Here is a 21,176-nt window from a genome sequence, read left to right on the forward strand (position 1 = left end):
TGATTACAGAACATTTTATAAATACAATTTATATGTATACATGAGGCAAAAAGACAGTGACTCATTTTAATTCTTTACAATTGCAAATATTTTCAAGAAGTCCAAACTAAAACTGTGATTATACAGTCTCACAGCTGCTGGTTATAAGTATCTCTCCTCTGTTGTCAATATAAACTAGTCCGATCAAAGATCAATCTGAATTTCAATGCCCCAGAAGATTCTAGAGCAAAATTTATGAAGGACTGAAATATCAGTATTGTAAACAGTAGACACTAAGGGTTACAACATATCCTGGATCCATGTTTGGAACTACTTCTGTAGTCAATGGGAATTTCACACATGGGTGCAGGGCAATACATTGGAGAACTGAGATAAACAATTGTGTTATGAGGATATTTTCTGTTCTTCCAGAGCAGGATTTAGCGTTGTAATGGACTGGGAGATCCAGGAGAGAAATACACGTATGGAGTTTTGCAGCATCCAGACTGCAAACTTCAGAAATTAGAAGAATCAGAAATTTAATGGTAGATAATAGAAAAACTTGAAATACTACCAGTTTCTCAGGACACATATGTAAGTGTTTCAAAATGGCAGAGCGGTATCTCATATTTCAGTACCATGCATATTAGCTTAAAATAATCAATTATTTTGGTTTAATAGCAATTCCTTTTGGATTTAACTTCCTTATGTAGAATGGAAGTGCCTTAGAAAGGACATCTTTCTTCAGCTAAACCCATCACTGTTTGGCTAAGACCAATCACAAGTCTAGATCCTGATGGACTGGTAAAGGAGAAATATGCTCAGATAATCAATTATAAAAATTGTATTTGTAATTAAAAGGTGACATTGTCTAAGGAAGTTTTATTTATTACATGCCCACAAATAATGCTCACTTGATTAAATTGGTTTTAACCAGTAATATGTTACACTTTACTGCAGGACAAGTAAAGGAGATTAAAACTGCCAGTTTTACTGGAACACTTACCAACATTATGAATGAAGACAGTCCTTTAAAAGATTATTTACTGTGAAACAAAGCCTATTTTTACAAACAAAAATAAAAAGCTGAAATATTTATATATTGCATCCGTTTTATAATGTTGAAGCTAAACATTATAGATCTTAGAATGTTGAGACAGAACAGCTTTCTTTAAGATAGGCACACAGGACTTGAATTGTGTTTTACTGATTCAAGTCCTATTGAGACTATAGAGAAATAGCTATTTTTTATTATAAGGAATGGATATTTTTACATAAATATCTTTTCACCATGATAGATGCTTCAGAACAGAAAGACCAGTAAATATCCTTAAAGAAACAGAACTCTCCTCTTAAAATTATTTTTAAAAGACATTTATCATGATAGCACCATAGTGGTACTGCATGTACTCCTTACACTGCTGTGATACCAGCTCCGAGTGTGGTTTCATGATGCTTAGGGAGCAAGAATTCTAGTATAATGGCCTGGATGATCAGAGTAAACAAGAGGCACTGATGTTAAAAATTTCTGATTGATATTAACAGATGGGAGCTCAACCCAGGAGTGGGGAAACTGTGGTTGTTTAAAAGTATGTTTAAATTTTTGTTTTGTTTTGTTTTGTTTTTTTAAAAAACAACCACCACCTGCATTTCCCTCTGTCCCTCAAAAAAACTGCTGGCTATGGGATGGAGGGGCATTACTTCCCACACCTGAAACAACTGCTGGTCTTGTGAGTGGGACAGCTGTTTAGTGGTGTGTTCCCCTCTGAGCATCACAAAAGGCTTATTAATTTTGCATCTTAAGGCTGTGACACTAGAACTTCTGCTTAGGGGCTGCTTGAACACCATGAAACCAGTATTCAGAATTATATGCATCTGCTATCACAATATCAAACACCACAGAGGTGAATCTGCTTTGAATTAAGCTGTGAATGACACAACACCAGAAACGTAACAAGGGGGAAACAAACAGCTTAACTTATTTGTTCCCAGGTACATGCACAGCAGTGTTTCCAACTGGTTAAGGTTTAACACACAAAACTGGTCTTCGCAGCACAAAAGCCTAATGAAAGCCAGGTATCCCTCTCAATCCTTCCTCATAACCAGCTAAAAGGCTGGAGCAAGAAATAGAACCATTTTAAAAACAATTTTTCAAGCTATAATTTTTCTGATTGGAGCAGAGTTTGAGAGACAGTACAGTTTGGCTTCCATCAAAAAATGAATTTGGAGCAGATTTCAGTCTATTTTTTTTCTAAAGCTTCATTCCTCCCACACCTTTAAGAGGGGCTGACAGAGAGAGCGCTAAACTGCTGCTAAGTAAATACTATTACTGGTTTTAGTTATAAATCTAGTTATAACTTTCAATATAATTTTAAATTAAATATAAATAAAAACCCTAAGATTTTTTTTTAACCATTTATAGTCACATTACAACAGAGACTGATGCTTCCCATTTTCAAAGCTGTAAACTGTGCAGTTATTGTACTGACTGGGAATTACTTACCAAACAGGCTTAATTTTGCTAACAATGGAGCCTGATATTGTGGGAAGCCACAGTATAGCAGCCTTGTATCAGAGAGGTATCAGATAGTTTTTTAAGTGTGTGATAAGATTTATATTTGGTCAAAGCAAGGCAGAACTGTTTAAGTCTGGAACAAAGATTTTTTAAAAAAAAAAACTTATTTAGCCTATGTACAAATAGATAACATCTCCTTTTAAGAAAACACTATTTCCTATATTGAGTACTTAAAGTACAAAGAACTGATCATAAAACTCAGTTCATAATTTATTTTTCCTAACATCAGTTCTTTTCTAAATGAATGATTAATAATGCTGGAATAAATTAACGTTTTAAAATTATTTCCCTCCCTTTTGGGGAAACAAAATGTACAGAAAGCAAAAAATACAGAACTCTGTGATAATGGTAATTTTTTTTTAATAAAGTATGCATATATTTACCCAAGCTATCTTCTGTTAATTCTCTTATCACAGGGGATTTTTGAAAAATCCCAACTTCAAAACACACAGTTCAACTATCTTCAACTTCTCTGCTAAACATAAACTAGATCACGATTTTGAACCCCTTTGCCTGCCTGCCCATCATCATCATCTGATTGCTGCTCCAAGTTTTGTGGATTATTGTATTCATATTCAATGGGTTTTGGGTAGTTGTAAGGGTAGCCATTGTCATCAAAAAACCTTCGAAATGTGAACTCATAAAAAGCATGTTCAGGATGTTTCCCGTTTTTGTACCACCCATTAAGTGTGTCATTTACATTCCCTTCCTTATCATCATCACTCCATAACTTATCTGGATCAACTGGGTCAAAATTGGATGTGTCTGTGGGATGTGTAATTTTAGGAACATATGAAGCAGTCTGCTGTCGTAGATCACTTGAAAAATCAATAGCTTTAAAAAATGGATGAGCTTTTATTTCATCTGTACCATTCTTGCCTAAGCGGTCTTCTGGCCCTCGGCAGAGTTTGATAATAAGGTCAGAAGCCTCTGGAGTCAATTTAGCTTGAGGTGGGATGTGAAGAGCTGTTTGCCAATTTATAACCTTTAAAAAGAAAGTGTAAAAAGATCATAAAATAAAGTTAGATTTTTCATTTTCTGTTTGTAATTTCTTAAAAATAAAACCCGCCAAGTATGAAATGTACTATGAAAATTGTTTCATCATCATCATCATCAACACCTATAAGTGTTTTCCCCTAAAAACTCAAAAGCCCACACTCTTTATATTTTTATTTGTTTTGCCATCATCTCTCTCTTCAGTACTTATATGATGCTCCTTTCCTAGTTGCCTCAAAACCTTTAATGTATTTATGTCACAACACTCCTGTGAGGAAGGAAAGCACTATTATCCTCACTGAACAGATAGGAAACCTGTACTGACTAAGGGCTAGTCTACAGTAGAATTGCTGCAGCATCACAGATGTACTGATGTAGCTGCACTGCTAGTGCAGACACTATGCCAAATGGAGAGAGCTCTACAGTTGGCATAATTACTCCACCTCCCTGAGTGGCGGTAGCTGTGTCAACAGACGAACTTCTCCAGCTGACATAGCGCTGTCCACAGTGGTGCTTAGGGTCAGTGTAACTTATGTCGCACAGGGAGATGGCTTTTCCATAGCCTTGAGCGACTGAAATTATACTGAAGCAAGCGCTAGTGTGTACAAGCTGTAGTAAGATGAGGCCCTGAAACATAAACCCTTTGGTATCAGAGGCCTGGTGTGAGACTTAAGGCCTGAGCTAAAGTAATGGTCAAGACTTTGCTAAAATAAAGCAAAGTTAAACTGCAAGCCAGGGGCAGGCCCTGCTCACAGAAGCTGGCAAGGAAAGGGCTGATGTTGCACAAACATATATCTAAAGTGTATTGGATACCAGACCTATACACAAATAGTATAAGTACACATAGATAACAAGGATGGGGCAAAAGGCTAGTATGATGGATAGAGTTGTTTTGTTCACACCAACATGTACAAGGTGAGAGGTGGCACCTTACTGTGTAAAAGGGTGGTGCATTGTTATGTAACGGGTTTGCACCTCAATACCTCAGGAATGATGTGTAACTTGTTTGTACCTGTGTATAAGAATACATCCCTGGGTGGTGTCTTTCGTCCAGCCTGGGGGCAGTGGAAAGTCCCACCACTGACTGAGCTGAGTCCATTGCCAGGGAGCAGAAATTTGTAGTATGTCCTGTAGAGTCTATAGGGAACTATTACTGTGCTTCATTTGACAATAAACCTGGCCGACGTTCCTTCGAACCTTACTAGAGTCTGTGGTCATTGGGGATTCTCTCGGGGTCTGCTGTGTTAGCTCTCTGCGCAGAGCTGGGGCAGCACACAGAGGGAACACGCACACAGCCAACTATCATCATCATCGAACAAGAGCAGAGCACCACACCGGTAGCTACTGACAACACAAGCCTTAAGAGATGAAGACATTTGTTTCCTACAGCCAAATGCAAGGGTAGTTCATCTAGGAACAAAGAATGTAGGTCACAATTACAAGATGGGGGGGGACTGTATTTTGGAAAGCAGTGTCTCTGAAAAGGACTTCGAGGTCATGATAGGTAACGATTTGAACATGAGCTCCCAATTTAATGCTGTGACTGAGAGCAAGTCTACACTTAAAAAGCTGCATAAGCTGCACCGATGCAACTGTGCCCCTGTAGTGCTTTAATGAAGACACACTAAGCCGATGGGAGAGAGCTCAACTGTCGACACAGTTAATCCACCTCCCTGAGAGATGGTAGCTCCTGCTGACAAAGCATTGTCTATGGAAGGTGGTTAGGTCAGTATAACTACATCACTCAGGGGAGTGAAAAATCCACAACCCTGTCCTGAGTGATGTAGTTCTATATAGGTCTGTAGTATAGACCAGATCTAAGAAAACTAATGGGATACTTGGATGCGTAAGCAGGGGAATATTGAGAAGTAAGGTGGTATTATCACTGTATATGGCATTAGAGAGACTATTATTGGAATACCGTGTCCAGTTCTCATGTACACATTTTAAAAAGGATGCTGACCAACCGGAAAGGGTTCAGAAAAGAGCAACAAGAATGATTAAAGATCTAGAAAGCCCATCCTACAGTGAGAGTCTATAGAAATGTAATTTACTTTATCCAACAGAAAATTGAAAGATGGCTCGATCACAGTCTGCAAATACCTACATAGGGAGAAGACTTTGATAGTAGAGAGCTCTTTAATGTAGCAGAAAAAGGCATTCGAAGATCCAAGGTATAGAAGCTAAAGCTGGACAAGTGCAACTAGAAATAAGGTGCAAAGTTTTAACAGGTTTCAGAGTAGCAGCTGTGTTAGTCTGTATTTGCAAAAAGAAAAGGAGTACTTGTGGCACCTTAGAGACTAACAAATTTATTTGAGCATAAGCTTTCGTGAGCTACAGCTCACTTCATCGGATGCATTCGGTGGAAAATACAGTGGGGAGATTTATATACACATACAGAGAACATGAAACAATGGGTTTTATCATACACGCAGTAAGGAGAGTGATCACTTAAGATGAGCCATCACCAGCAGGAGGGGGAGGGAAGGAGGAAAACCTTTCATGGTGACAAGCAAGGTGAGGCCATTTCCAGCAGTTAACAAGAACGTCTGAGAAACAGTGGGGGGTAGGTTGGGGGGGGAGAAATAACATGGGGAAATAGTTTTACTTTGTGTAACGACTCATCCACTCCCAGTCTCTATTCAAACCTAAGTTAATTGTATCCAGTTTGCAAATTAAATTCCAATTCAGCAGTCTCTCGCTAGAGTCTGTTTTTTGAAGTTTTTTTGTTGAAGGATAGCCACTCAGGTCTGTAATCGAGTGACCGGAGAGATTGAAGTGTTCTCCAACTAGTTTTTGAATGTTATAATTCTTGACGTCTGTTTTGTGTCCATTTATTCTTTTACGTAGAGACTGTCCAGTTTGACCAATGTACATGGCAGAGGAGCACTGCTGGCACATGATGGCATATGTCACATTGGTAGATGTGAATGAGCCTCTGATAGTGTGGCTGATGTGATTAGGCCCTATGATGGTGTCCCCTGAATAGATATGTGGACAGAGTTGGCAACGGGCTTTGTTGCAAGGATAGGTTCCTGGGTTAGTGGTTCTGTTGTGTGATGTGTGGTTGCTGGAGAGTATTTGCTTCAGGTTGGGGGGCTGTCTGTAAGCAAGGACTAGCCTGTCTCCCAAGATCTGTGAGAGTGAGGTCATCCTTCAGGATAGGTTGTAGATCCTTGATGATGCGTTGGAGAAGTTTTAGTTGGGGGCTGAAGGTGATGGCTAGTGGTGTTCTGTTATTTTTTGTTGGGCGTGTCCTGTAGTAGGTGACTTCTGGGTACTCTTCTGGCTCTGTCAATCTGTTTCTTCACTTCAGCAGGTGAGTATTGTAATTGTAAGAATGCATGATAGAGATCTTGTAGGTGTTTGTCTCTGTCTGTGGGGTTGGAGCAAATGCGGTTACATAAGCATAGCTGGAAACAAATGGGGTGCAGATAAGAAGGTACTGAGGATGATGTACTGAGCATTGATAAGACCAGTTTTAGACTACAGATGCCAAGCTTTTGGTTCAGCCTCAAAACAACTCTTAGAAACTTGGAACTGCTGGCACAACAACATCATTAGTATGTGTGCTGCGAACAGCCACTGTGGAAGCACCTGTAAATCTAAGGATGAAACTATTAGCTCTAACCTTTCAGGCAAAGGTAAAAGGGAATCATGATAATGGAAGTACACAACTGATTTACAAGTATTACTAAGAGCTTAGTATACAAAGTGATAGGGATTGCCACAGACTGCCTCATACTCATCATCAGTCAGTCAACAAACCATCCGTTATCACTGTTCCCATTACGCCTTTGGAGTTTAGGGCAGCAACGAAGCTCCTCCATTCCTGTCTGTTTCTGGCAAATCTTTCAATGGTTTCCCAGTTGTGCCCCAGGGTTTTTCAGCTCAGCTTCTACAGTTCTTCGCTCATGTTGTTTTCGTGCAGCCTTGTTTTTGCTTGCCTTCAGGTGTCCATCTTATTGCTAAAACACATGGCCAATCCATCTCCAACACCTCCTGGGAATGATGGCATCATATTTTCTTGGCTGCACCATGTGATCTTTGTTTGAGATTGTTCTGGGCCAAAAGATAGAGGATTTTTCTGAGGCAGGCTGTATGGAAGACAGTTTGGACATGTCATACTCTCTCATTTCCCCAGCATTCTGCACTATAAAATATGTTGAAAGTACGCAGCTCTGATAAATCTCGAGTTCGGTTTTGGTGCTGTATTTTAATGATTTCCAGACTGTATTTAAGCTCCTGAAGGTGTTCCTGGCTTCACTGATTCTGTTCCAGATAACCTGGCTTGTTCCACCCTCCTGGCTAATGGTGCTGCCCAACTATGTGAATGTTTTTACAGTGGTGAAAACATGATCCTCTATCCATACTGGTAACGGTGAGAAAATATAAAAGGTCACAATATCGGTCTTATTGCGGTTGATTTTCAGTCAAATTTGCTGGTTGAATGTGTTAAGTCTAGTTTTTTCTTGTATATGGGGTTGGGTATGTGATAGGAGAGCGAGATCATCTGCGAAGTCTCTGTCTTCAAGGGAGGAGATGGGTGTCTATTTAATGCCTCTTGGCATGTCTTCTGTTGTACACTGCATTACCCAGTCAATGGCAATGCTGAAGAGGATTGTGAACATGACTCACTCTGATGCACTCCTGTTCTAACTTCAAAACTGAGCTCACTGTGATCAACATTGCATGTAAAGTTGGAACAGAAGCTTTTAATTATGTTGATTATATGGAGAGGGATTCCATATGCCCACAGAATGCACCATAGGCTGGTCCTGTGAATGCTATCAAAACCCTTCTCAAAGTCTATTAAGTTTATGTAGAGTTGCCGTTCCCATTCTAAGCATTATTCTGTTATGTTTCATAAAGTTAAGATCTGATCTGTGCATCCATGCCCTTTCCAAAAACCAGCTTGCTCTTGTATGAGAATACTATCAACTTCCTCTGATATATGCTGGATTATGATCTTGCACAATACCTTGCTTTGCACAGATCAGAATGTTATACCATGCCAGTTATTACAATCCCTAACAGTTCTTTTCTTCAGTATCTTCACTATAACACATATTGGTCCACTCATCTGGCACTTTTTCCCTTTCCCAAACTGATGTAAATAGAGGGACCAGGATAGATGCTGCTAACTCAGGATTTACCTTGAACAATTCTGCATTCAAGTTATCCTTGCCAGGAGCTTTCCCATTTTTTAAGGAGTTGATGGCTTGAATCTCTTCCTTAGTTGGGGCATCTGTGTTGATATCAAGATCTTCTACCTCCTGGATGTCTGCTTCCTCTTTAGGTGGCTCCCTGCTCAGCAATTCTTTGAAATGTTCTGTCCAGTGCATTTCTTGTTCTTTTTCTGGTGCCAATAGGTGGCCTTGTTAGTCCTCGATGAGGGTGTTTGTTAGTGTCTGCCGTTTACCACTGATAAGCCATGTGGACGGTTCCTTGTTCACCACAAGCAGCTGAATCCTCTGCTTGTGTTGCCAGATTATCAATATAATGTCATTTGTCTGCTCTCACAAGGCATTTGACTTCCCGGTGTGCCTTGCTATACTGCTGGTGGTATTTGTCTTTTAGCTTCTGGGATTTTGTGTCTAAAGCTTTTTTTCTTCAGGGCTCTTCTGGTTTCTATGGCATTCCATGTGCTGGGAGTAATCCACCCCTTTCTTCTCTTCTGCCTGTAGTCTAGACAGATTTCACTGCTCCGTTTATAAATTGTTGTTACTTTGTCCCACTTTTTGTTGATCTCATCTGTATTCCCCTCCTCTTCATTGTCTGCAAGTGCCTGAAACCGGTTCTTTAACTGCAGAATGAAGGCTTTCTGTATTTCAGGGGACTTTAGCTTGTCAACATCATAACGTCTATGTCCCTTGTTTGGTGGATCCACACTTCTCAGTTTTAGCTTGACGGAGGCTGTCACAAAGTGGTGGTCACTGCCAACATCTGCTCCCCTTCTCACTTTCACATCTGTCAGTGAGTGTCGCCATTTGTCAATCATCATCATATCATCAATCTGGTTCTTATGTCTACCATTTGGAGAACACCATGTCAGGTTGTGAATTTCACAATGTTGATACAGGGTTCAGCCAATGAATAGGTCATTCATATTGCAGAAATCAACAACTCTCTCCGTTTTCATTGATGGTGCCACACCCATGTCTTACCATTGCTCTGTCGTTGTTTGCATTGTCCTTACTGACCTTGACATTCAGGTTTCCCATGACAATAGGTCGTGGCATGGTATTCTCTCTAACTCTGCCTGTAATGCAAGGCAGAATTTGTCCTTTGCTTTTTCATCACTGTCATCTGTCAGAGCATAGCACTGAATCAGGGTGATATTATTGTGTTTCTCTTTCAGTCTAGCTCTCATAAGTCTGCTGCTGATGGACTTTCACTCAAGCAGGAAACGCTCCACTCCCTTCTTCAAAAGGATGGCAACACCCTTATGGTGTTGTCCATCATCCTGTCCAGAATACAGAAAAATTTCATCCTAGGCTGTTAATCTTCCTGATCCCATCCATCTGCTTTCGCTGACACCCAGAATTTGTAAGCTGTAGCATCTCATCTCTGCTGTGGCCTGAGCTAGCTTCCGTTTTGTAAATTGTCCGTATGTTCCAAAAACCAAGTTTGGTTTTTGTCTTGGTGTTGATTACTTTAGTCTTCATGCCAGTGGCTTCCTTTCAACTTTCAGCACTGCCAGTCATACAGATCACTGACTTCTGCAGGCCATCACATAGTAATGGTTAATTTCTCTGCCACTGTTTTATAACATATTTTGTTTTGTTTTTACCAGTCAGGGTTGTTAGCCCTGTGCCTAACCCCTAACCTGGAGGACCAGGGTGTCTTCATACTCTCAGGATCAAAAAAATGGTTAAAGGAGATATATAAAAATAAAAAAACAGAACTAAAAGTTTTTAGTCACAGGAAATGAGATTTCCACTAGACACTTATTCCTCCATTGGTGGATTTGGAATTGTTGGGGGGGAAGAGGGAAGGAAACAACCCATACATTATGACCAATGAAATTTCTGAACTTATTTATGAAAAACGGGGTCGCCTTTCCCAAGTGTATACAGATGAACTAAAAGATGACAACACTGGGTAGAGTAGTAGTTGCAGTCCTAGTTTTGGAATCCAAAAATCTAAAAGGCTATTGAATTATGTGAATGTACTGATGGCTGAACTAATGGGAATAAATGTTGGCACTAACCTGGGTAGGAGATGAGTGACCAACTGCAGTTATAATTTTATCTGATTCCTTGTCAGGTATTAGGACACTCAGAACGCAGAAATGACATAAGTGAATAACTTTCCTAACTACGGAAATAATGCAAGCAGATAGCTGTGTAACAATAGAAAGGGTTCCATCACATATCGGAATACCTGGAAATGAGACGGCTGACAAAGCAGCAAGACAAGCTCTAAAATATGAGGAGGTGTTTATTAAGATACCCCTAAGTAGACAAGATTTAAAAGTGTGATCACAAAGGAGCTTGCGAAGGAATGGCAAGAATTATGGACTCAGGAAATAAACCGTTTTATGATATATGCTAAAAAAAAAAATCAAAGATACTATACTCTAGTCATGACAGAAAAAAGCAAAGTAGTAATTTTTAGAGAGTTAACAGGTCATTGTGTCTTAAATGGTAAGGTAAATTTATTAAAGAGACTTAAAAGACAGACTGTACTTTGTGCAAAACCAAAGAAACTGTTGACCATATTCTATGGCACGGTGTGCAATATTCTATGGAAAGAAAGTTTCTTTATGAAAAATTGAGACAACTTGGAATCAAAGATTTTTCCCAAAAGGGGAACACCAGGGAAATGGAATTGTGCACACACAAAAAAACCTTGCTGCATTTCCTTAAGGTTACTAGACTGAGTCAAAGGATATTAAGAAAAAAGTTGGCCTAAAAATGAAAGAAGAAAGTGGCTGTCATAGCCTTGTATGAGACTGCTGTGCCAACTAATACTATACAAATACAAATAAAACTAATTTTATTTTTATTTTTAAAAATAAAAATAAAATAAAAAAAAAGACAGACAAACAGACTGAAGTTCGGTTCTTGGGACCTGGAAAGGAAGGGTGCTCCTTTCTGGACAAAGGAAATTGAGGGATAGCTGGATTGTTTTCTGGCTGCAATTTTGCATAGCTGGATTTGCAGGGAGAGAGATGACCTAAGAACCACAATTCTGAGATAAAGGTGAAGCTAAAGGGGGCAAGTAGGAAAAGGCGTAGGGAAGAAGCAGCAATTAACTGAATCAAGCCATAAGTGGCTGCTGTTTATAGGGTCCCTGGGCTGGAACCCAGAGTAGTGGGCGGGTGTGACTGAATACACCTCTGTGTTCATACTCTACGCTCTATTGTAATAATCTTTGTAAAAGGTATACCTTGTAAGGTATCATTTGAAAACTCAATTTGCTGGTCAATATTGTCTTGTTAAAATGTATGTGTTATAACTTAACATAGTGTTATGATTCCCCTGTATGATGTTATTAACACATATTCCAAACTTCACAGCCCTGCCCAGCCACAAGTTAGGTCTGTCCTAAACAAAGGAAGGAATGTGTGCCTGCCTTTGTTTGCATTTAAGCAGTAAACAGTGTCATCAACCAGGAAGGGAAAACAAAGGAAGTTCAAACAGGTGGAAAAAAAAACCCAACAGGGAACATCCTTCCACAAGACTCTGTCTCCTGGTTCTCAGCTGCACATGTTTTTTTTAAGAAGGGGGCTGAAACTATAAAAAGGAGGGACAAACACACCAAGGGACCCCTTTTTCTCTCCCTGCCCATCACCTCCTCCGCAACTGTGAAGACAAAAGGAAATAGCCAGTGGACTCCGAGGGAGGGGTCCTGACCTGAAGAGTTTGGTCAATAACATTGCCGTAAATACGTGGTGAGAAAGTTTGCTTTGCAACTAAGGGCTAGTCTACGCAGGCAACGTTAAAGCACTGCCACAGCAGCGCTTTAACATTCCTTGTGTAGTCGCAGAGCGCTGGGAAAGAGTTCTCCCAGCACTCTTAAAAAACCCCACCTCCACAAGGGACGCAGCTCCCAGTGCTGGTGCACTGTCTACACTGGTGCTTTACAGCGCTGAAACTTGCTGCACTCAGGGGTGTGTTTTTTCATACCCCCGAGCGAGATAGTTGCAGTGCTGTAAAATGCCAGTGTAGACAGGCCCTTAGATAGTTTCTTAAGTAGGTACCAATCAGAGTTTTATCTTTATTCTTCTTGTAACCACTTTGACATTTAAGCCTCATTACTTGTACCTTATTACTTAAAATCTCTTTGTAGTTAATAAGATGGTTTTAGTGTTTTATCTAATCCAATGTGTTTAAGTTAAAGCGTCTGGATAACTATTTAAAGTAATAAGAGGTTATATTATTTCCTTAATGATTTAATGGACTTAAATACATTTGTACTGTCCAAGAGAAAGGTGGGCAGTACAGGACATACATTTCTGGGGGAAGATTCAGGACTGGGAGCGTGTTGGGTCACCTGCAGTATAACCAAGGCTGGGAGGAGCCAGGGAGGCTGCAGTTACGCACAGGTACTCAGGGTGTGGAATACATGTGGAAGGCTGTCTGTGGGCAGCCCAGAGGGGAGTTACTATAGCAAAGCACTGTAAGGCACCCAAGGTTGCAGGTCAGAGCTGACACAGCCCCCCACTAGTGTGGACTGTGCCCTAGCATGTTACAGCAAGCTCAGGTTCCCCTTCTGGCCCCAGGTAAAGTGGTGTAAACCCCAGAAAGGGTACAAGGCTTATTTGGAAACCTGAACAAAGGGCCCACAGCTGGGGCTGAAGACAAAGGAAAAGGCAAATAGACTGTTTAGTTACTGGACTCTTACATACCCATGAAAGGGTTCATTTGAACTTTGCGACTTGGCTGAAGAGTGAAGACCCATCAAGGTCAGCTGGCAGCCTGCAAGGGGTGCCAAGGGTGAGAAAAGGACTGTGCTACTGCATCCAGCCACTAGGAGGCATTCAAGTGAGTACCCCTTTACACTGTTAAATTGCTTGTCTTGCAAAAAGAATGCTGGGCCAACGCTCTCGCTCTGTCTCACTCACACACGTGTCATGGCACTGTTTGAAAGAAGTATGGTACTGAGAAGGCTATACTGTAAGAGAGCAAAAATGGTAAACTCTTGACAAAGCATGAATAAATGACTAGCTTGGATTATTGCGTGAAACTAAACAAAAACAGATCTTACAATATTCAGCCTCTGTGAAAGATACCCTTTGGCTTAGAAATATGGTTAGTTTATCAGCTAGTTGTGCATAGTGCTTATTCACTTAAAACTCTCCTCTCACTTTATATAATTAGAAAATTTTGCACAAATTCTGACTTTGCTTTTTCAGCATGGTAATGCTTGTAGGATTATACAAACTACTACTTTTGCACATTACCATTACATAATTTTAAGACCCGATTTTCTTAATTACCTTCATTTGTGTTTCCAATGGTGTTTGTGCCAGGAAGGGAGGCTGCCCCACCAACATTTCAAAGAGAATTACTCCAACACTCCACCAGTCGCACAGTTGTGTATATCCTGAAACAAAAGCAAACTATAAAAACGAAACCAGTGCTTTGGTTACTTAAAGTTGCATGTAAATGGGTAACCAACGTATCAAATTACAGTAAGTATTTGTTGCATTATCTTCAATAATAAATAATAATAATAATAATAATAATTTAATACTTATTTTGACCCAGAAAAGCTTAAGAATGGCCATACTGGTCAGTATGACCAATGGTCCATTTAGCCCAGCACCCTATCTTCTGACAATGGCCAGTGCCAGATACTTCAGAGTGAATGAACAAGACAATTATCAAAATGATCCATCCACTGTCATCCAGACCCAACTTCTGGCAGTCAGAAGCTTAGAAAAACCCATAGCATGGAGTTGCGTCCCTAACCATCTTGGCTAATAGCCATTGCTGGACCTATCTCTCCATTAAACTTATCTAATTCTTTTCAAAAGTTACACTTTTCGCCTTCACAACGTCCCCTGGCAACAAGTTCCATAGGCTGTGTATTGTGTGAAAACGTACTTCCTTATGTTTGTTTTAAACCTGCTGCCTATCAATTTTTTGCGGTGATCCCTTGTTCCACTGTTACGTGAAGGGGTAATACCACTTCCTTCTTCACTTTCTCCACACCATTCATGATTTTATAGACCTTTATCATATCCCACCTAGTCATCTCTTTTCTAAAGGAGCAGTCTTTTTAATCTCCCGTCATATGGAAGCTGTACCTTACCCTCCTAATAATTTTTGTTGCCCTTCTCTGTACTTTTTCCAATTCTAATACAGATTTTTATTTATATAGAAGCCTTATGATATTCTCTGTCTTATTATCTATTCCTTTCCTAATAATTCCTACCATTGTGTTAACTATTTTGACTGCCAATGAGCAGATGTTTTCAGAGAACTATATCTGATGACTCCAAGCTCTCTTTCTTGAGTGGTAACAGCTAATTTAGATCCCATCATTTTATGTGTATAGTTGGGATTGTGTTTTCCAATATGAATTACTTTGCATGTAACGACACTGAATTCCATCTGCCATTTTGACAACAGTCACCCAGTTTTGTGAGATCCTTTTGTAACTGTTCACAGTCAGCTTTGGATGTAACTATTTTGAGCAACTCTGAATCCTCTGCCAACTTTGCCACCTCACTGTTTAACCATTTTTCCAGATCATTTATGAATATGTTGAACAGCACAGGTTCCAGTACAGATTGTTGGGAAGGACCTTACTATTTGCCCCTCCCCTTTGTGAAAACTGACCATTTATTTATTCCCACTCTTTGTTTCCTATATTTTAACTAGTTACTAATTTGTGAGAAGATCTTCCCTCTCATTCCAAGACTGCTTACTTTGCTTAAGAGCTTATGTGAGGGACCTTGTCAAAGATTTTCTGAAAGTCAAAGTACACTATATCTGCTGGATCACATCCTCAAAACATTCTAATAGATTGGTGAGGCATGATTTCACTTTACAAAAGCCATGTTGACTTCTCCCCCAACATATTTTGTTCATCTATATGTCTGATAATTCTGGTTTTTACTACAGTTTCAACCAATTTGCCTGGTACTGAAGTTAGGCTTACTGGCCTATAATTGCCAAAATCCCCTCTGGAGCCTTTTTTAAAAATTGGCCTTACATTAGCTACCTGGTACAGAGACTGATATAAGTGATAGGTTACATTTCACAACTAGTAGTTCTGCAATTTCATATTTGAGTTTCTTCAGGACTCTTGGGTGAACATATCCTGTTGATTTATTACTGTTTAATCTATCAATCTGTTCCAAAACCTCCTCTTATTGACACCTCAATCTGGGACAGTTCCTCATATTTGTCATCTAAAAAGAATGACTTGGGTATGAGAATCTTCCTCACATCCTCTGCAGTGAAGACTGATACAAATAATTCGTTTAACTTATCTGTTACTGATTCCATTATTTATTAGTCTGTACAAGTGCTGGTCTTCAGAAATGGCCAAAGCCTTTAGACATCAGTCATTTTGCAAAGGGATGCAATTAAAAAGCTTTACCTGTTCGTAAGAGTACTTCTGGTGCAATATAATTAGGTGTGCCAACAAGTGAATGTGCCAAACAACGCTGATGCTGCCGTGCTGCCCTACGCTCAAGTGGCTTAAGCCTGTCTCCACATCTGCAGTTTGCTGGATCACCCCATTCATTACTAAAATCCATGCTGTCTTGACGTGAATGGTCACCTACAATACAAAAATGAAAGAGCTAATATTTTGGGGTTTTACCCCTTAGCTGAGCTTCTCAACTAAGACCAGTTTCTCTCCAAATCCTTTTTATGAACACTCTATTAAAGTACTTTAATTCATTAGAAAATAAAAATAATTAAAAGTGAACTTGTAAAGAACTTAGAATATTGAGCTTGTGTGCTTTTTTTTTTTTTTTGCTTATGATGTAAAACAGTGCCTGAAAATTATTTTCTTTTGTTTGTTAAAAACTGATTTATTTTCCTAAAAAATAAAGGAAATGTCAATTCTGATCTTCCCTAGTTTTGCTGAAGAATTTGTTGGAAGTATAGGATGTATACGGTTATTTCTCTCACCTTCAGTGAAGGAGAGCCATCTTCAAAATATCAAAAACTGAAGTTAAATAGGTGTTTAAAAAATAGAAAGTTTTTAAAAGTCTGATTAAAAATCTTACCTATCACAATTCAACTTTCACTCTCTTGCCTTACGTAATGTCATCCCTCTTGCTACTTCTCCAATCACCGTAAAATATACCAGGCTAAAGAGGAACTGAATTTCTAGTGTAAAAACAAGCCAGAAAAGTGTGTTTTGAATAAAATCTATTAAAGAAAAAAGGTACAAGCCCAATTTTCATTTAATTCTTTGCAGGTTACCTATAAGATAAAATAACCGTAAAACGAAGAAAGAATCCAGATACTGCCACTTGCAGAACAAAATGCAAAATTATCTTTGCTATAAGCTTCCCTGAGGGCATTAAATAAACTTAAATCTTTTTTTAAAAGAAGCTTACTTAGCGAATTTCCACATAACTGCAGAAGAGGGATGAAGATTGTAGATCTTGGGTAAAATTGTCAAAAGCACCTATATGACTTAGGCGCCTACATCCCATTTTCAAAAGTGACTTAGGCCTGGTCTACACAGAATTTTTGTACTGATATAACTATTTTAGTTAGATTTTTTTTTTTTTTTTTTTTACCAAAATAGTTAGATCAGTACTACTTCAAGTATGCACGCTGCTATATTGGTTTAGCTTATTCCATTTCCCGTATGGGTATTAAATTCTAACTTTTTTCATGTCGTGTTCATCTTTCTACTCATACTTATTATTCATGAATTAGCATGGAATGCTACATCAGTTCAGATAACAGATTTTCTGCGGAAAAGGACCTAGGGGTGACAGTGGACGAGAAGCTGGATATGAGTCAGCAGTGTGCTCTTGTTGCCAAGAAGGCCAATGGCATTTTGGGATGTATAAGTAGGGGCATAGCGAGCAGATCGAGGGACGTGATCGTTCCCCTCTATTCGACACTGGTGAGGCCTCATCTGGAGTACTGTGTCCAGTTTTGGGCCCCACACTACAAGAAGGATGGATAAATTGGAAAGAGTACAGCGAAGGGCAACAAAAATGATTAGGGGTCTAGAGCACATGACTTATGAGGAGAGGCTGAGGGAGCTGGGATTGTTTAGTCTGCAGAAGAGAAGAATGAGGGGGGATTTGATAGCTGCTTTCAACTACCTGAAAGGGGGTTTCAAAGAGGATGGCTCTAGACTGTTCTCAATGGTAGCAGATGACAGAACGAGGAGTAATGGTCTCAAGTTGCAATGGGGGAGGTTTAGATTGGATATTAGGAAAAACTTTTTCACTAAGAGGGTGGTGAAACACTGGAATGCGTTACCTAGGGAGGTGGTAGAATCTCCTTCCTTAGAGGTTTTTAAGGTCAGGCTTGACAAAGCCCTGGCTAGGATGATTTAACTGGGACTTGGTCCTGCTTTGAGCAGGGGGTTGGACTAGATGACCTTCTGGGGTCCCTTCCAACCCTGATATTCTATGATTCTATGATAACAAAAATAGCTACTTACCACTTTGATAGTATTTGGAATCATGCGTCCATCGAAAACCTGTACAAAGCCCGAAGTCAGTCAGTTTAATATGACCATCACGATCAATCAAAATGTTATCAGGTTTAATGTCTCTGTGAATGAAGCCCATCCTGTGAACACTTTCAACTGCACAGGTCAGCTCTGCTATATAGAACCGTGCCAGATTTTCTGGGAAGACCCCCATTCTAATTAACAGGCTCATCATATCACCTCCTGGAATGTAATCCATTACAAAGTACAAATTGTCCTTATCTTGGAATGAATAGTACAGGCGAACCACCCACTCATTGTCAGCCTCTGCAAGGATATCCCGCTCAGCTTTAACATGAGCAACTTGGTTCCGAAGCAGCACATCTTTCTTCCGCAGGGTTTTTGTTGCATATAAAGCATTAGTGTCCACTTTCCTTGCTAGGCAGACCTCTCCAAATGCCCCAATCCCAAGAGTCTTAATTTTTACAAACATTGATTTGTCCATTTTAGCCCTTTTGAGACGAATGTAGTTAGACTCCTTCTGGCACAGCATTTTTCTCATTTGATCCTGGGCATCTTGGGACAACCCAACCTATGTAACAAAGTTAAATTTCACAAGTGAAAAACACTTTTTGCTTTGTGGTGATCATCATACATTAGAAGGTTCAAGCAAAGTAAAGGAAAAACTTGCATGTAAAATAAGGAGTAATGCTTGAAATTTTTTCCCTAACACACATTAGGTATCTATAAAAACACTTAAGGTTGAAACAAACAACCCACAAAATGTGAAACCTAAGGGACAGTTGTAACAACAATATGCACAAGGTGCCATGCACCACCATGCTTTTGATTAAGGGAGCCATTTTTGGGAAGGGAATAGGATGGGAGAAAAAGACAAGCTGATGGTGGTTGCCTTCCATGCCCTCTGTAGAAGAAATGGGTTTGTAGGATAGGAGGGAGGCCATTGGTAACCCACTATCCTTCACAGAGATTTTCCCACATGGGAATACTTCCCTTACATATTAACAACTGTACAGATTTGTCCATGACACTCTGCATATCCAACTTTTACTTGATTCTCTGCATTATTGGAGTCATTACTTGCTTGATTCCTAACACAATTAACTGAATGTACTGCTCTGTAGATTTTCTAATTAGTTAGCCATTGATTGATCACCGATTCTTTGCACACTTAATTGTTTTGGCATAACTATTTCCATTTGATTCTTAAAGGTGTCCTTCTGCCCTATTTTGTTTCTTATGAAATATAAAGGAACAATGAAAGCTGGTTCTGCTTGTGTTTTTACATTAAGAAGTCAAGTCTTGCATATCATGGAAAACACTATAGTGGTTGGAGAACTAGTGAAACTATCAAACAACAGAAGCCAAGATAGTAAAAGGTGAGCAACTGAGAGAAGATTTTCAGTCAGGGTGTTTAGTACTCTAGTTAATTATTGTTTAATGCAAATGACTAATGAATATTTTGATAAAGGGTATCTTTGTTGAAGATTCTACACCATCTTTTTAAGTAAGGTATTAGACTTAAAAAAAGCTCAAACCCTAAAGAGATCCCATATAAAGATAATTTAAGACAAAATAGGCAAACAAAAAGAAGAAAGAAATGAGGGAGAACAAGAACAGAAATCATGGTTACATAGGTGGCTACAGTTTAATGATTCCTGAAGGCACTTTTTGGTTTAAAAAAATAAAATCAACTATCCAACTCTCATAAAACCAGACAATAGCAGATTTCTTACAGGCATCACAGCAACAGTGGGTCTCAAGCAGAGATTTAAAAATCTAACTTTGTGTCTGTCCATACAGCAAAAAACCTGGTGCAGTCCTCACCATCTCCAGGCTTGACTACTGCAGCTTCCTCCTTTGAACACCCATGATGCTCTCCTTTGGCTCCATCAAAACACTGCCAAGATCGTATTCTTTGTCCATCAGTCAGACCATTCCATCCCCTCTAACCTCAGGGTACTAGCTCTCCTTCCTCCATGGCATCACATTTAAGTGTTTTGTCCTTATCTTTCAGAACCTCCAAGCCTCTGCTCTCCACTAGCCTTATCTCTTCATGTTGCTTGACAACCCCTCTGCTCCATCAAAAATCTCAGCATCAATACCTTATTTATCTTCTTTCCCCCCAAAAGACCTACACACTTTCCTCCATGCCACCCATACTGTACCTCAAACACCCTTCCTGAGCTGATCTGCAAAGTCCCCTCCTTCTCCTTATTAATATTGCTTTTAGGACCCACTTCTATAATGGCTACAAGAAATTAACCTTGAAATATATTAATTTTAAATTATATTTATACATACATACACCCCCACCAAAAAAATACACCGTTCTCTTTACTTCATGCCATACACTAGCTCTTTCTGAATAGCCATGTGATCTCACTGACATCGCCTCTATTTTCCTTCCCTATGGTCTTGTTATTCCCTACATCATGACTAATTTTGCTTTTACACTCTTCAGGGCAGAAGTATGTGTGTTCTGGCAAGTGCCTCACAACACTTTTGGCACCATTAGATAGAATAAGGTAATAGAAGCAAGTGCATACCTCCAAAACACATTACTAGTCCACCTGTGAGACAGCTGCTCCACACCCAAAAAACCCAGTTCTCTCCAATACACACCTTCCTTTAGACACCTGCCCTCCCACCAGGGAATATATACTGGCTGAAACATTTTGGTGGCCCTTTTCCCTCAACTTCCTGCAGAAGGAGAGAAATGAGGAAATCCACTCCTGGTTTAATCCTCTTAACTCTCCTGCAAATAAAGATGAAAAAGTGCTAAGGGAGACAAATGGCCATCAAGTTTCACTTCTCTTCCTACTCAAGATGTAAGGTGAGTTGGCCTATTCCTGTCAGATTTCTCTCCCATTGCGTACTAAAGGGAGCAGCTTCTCCCCCCATGACACCCCATTTTTCACCATCCAACCCCCCAAAAAGATCCTCCTTTTGAATTAAACACTTTTGTGAATTGAGCACAAATTACCATAAAATATATTTAGTGTAAATA

General features: G+C 39.5%; 1 protein-coding gene across 6 annotated transcripts in view; it reads right to left on the reverse strand.

Moving 5' to 3' along the window:
• Positions 1-1,609: 1,609 nt before the first annotated feature.
• The window catches only part of LATS1 (large tumor suppressor kinase 1), a 37,916-nt gene continuing 18,349 nt past the window's right edge, over positions 1,610-21,176 (reverse strand). For all 6 annotated transcript variants that reach the window (XM_043511186.1, XM_043511185.1, XM_038394725.2 and 3 more), the window contains 4 exons: positions 18,155-18,737; positions 16,112-16,294; positions 13,998-14,104; positions 1,610-3,539 (listed from right to left, as the gene is read on the reverse strand). In XM_043511186.1, the coding sequence (XP_043367121.1) occupies positions 3,030-3,539; positions 13,998-14,104; positions 16,112-16,294; positions 18,155-18,737 (1,383 nt within the window). In that variant the 3' untranslated portion in view covers positions 1,610-3,029. The remainder of the gene's footprint in view (positions 3,540-13,997; positions 14,105-16,111; positions 16,295-18,154; positions 18,738-21,176) is intronic.

Source organism: Dermochelys coriacea, chromosome 3 (assembly GCF_009764565.3).
Source record: "Dermochelys coriacea isolate rDerCor1 chromosome 3, rDerCor1.pri.v4, whole genome shotgun sequence".
Taxonomy (NCBI): Eukaryota; Metazoa; Chordata; order Testudines; family Dermochelyidae; genus Dermochelys; species Dermochelys coriacea.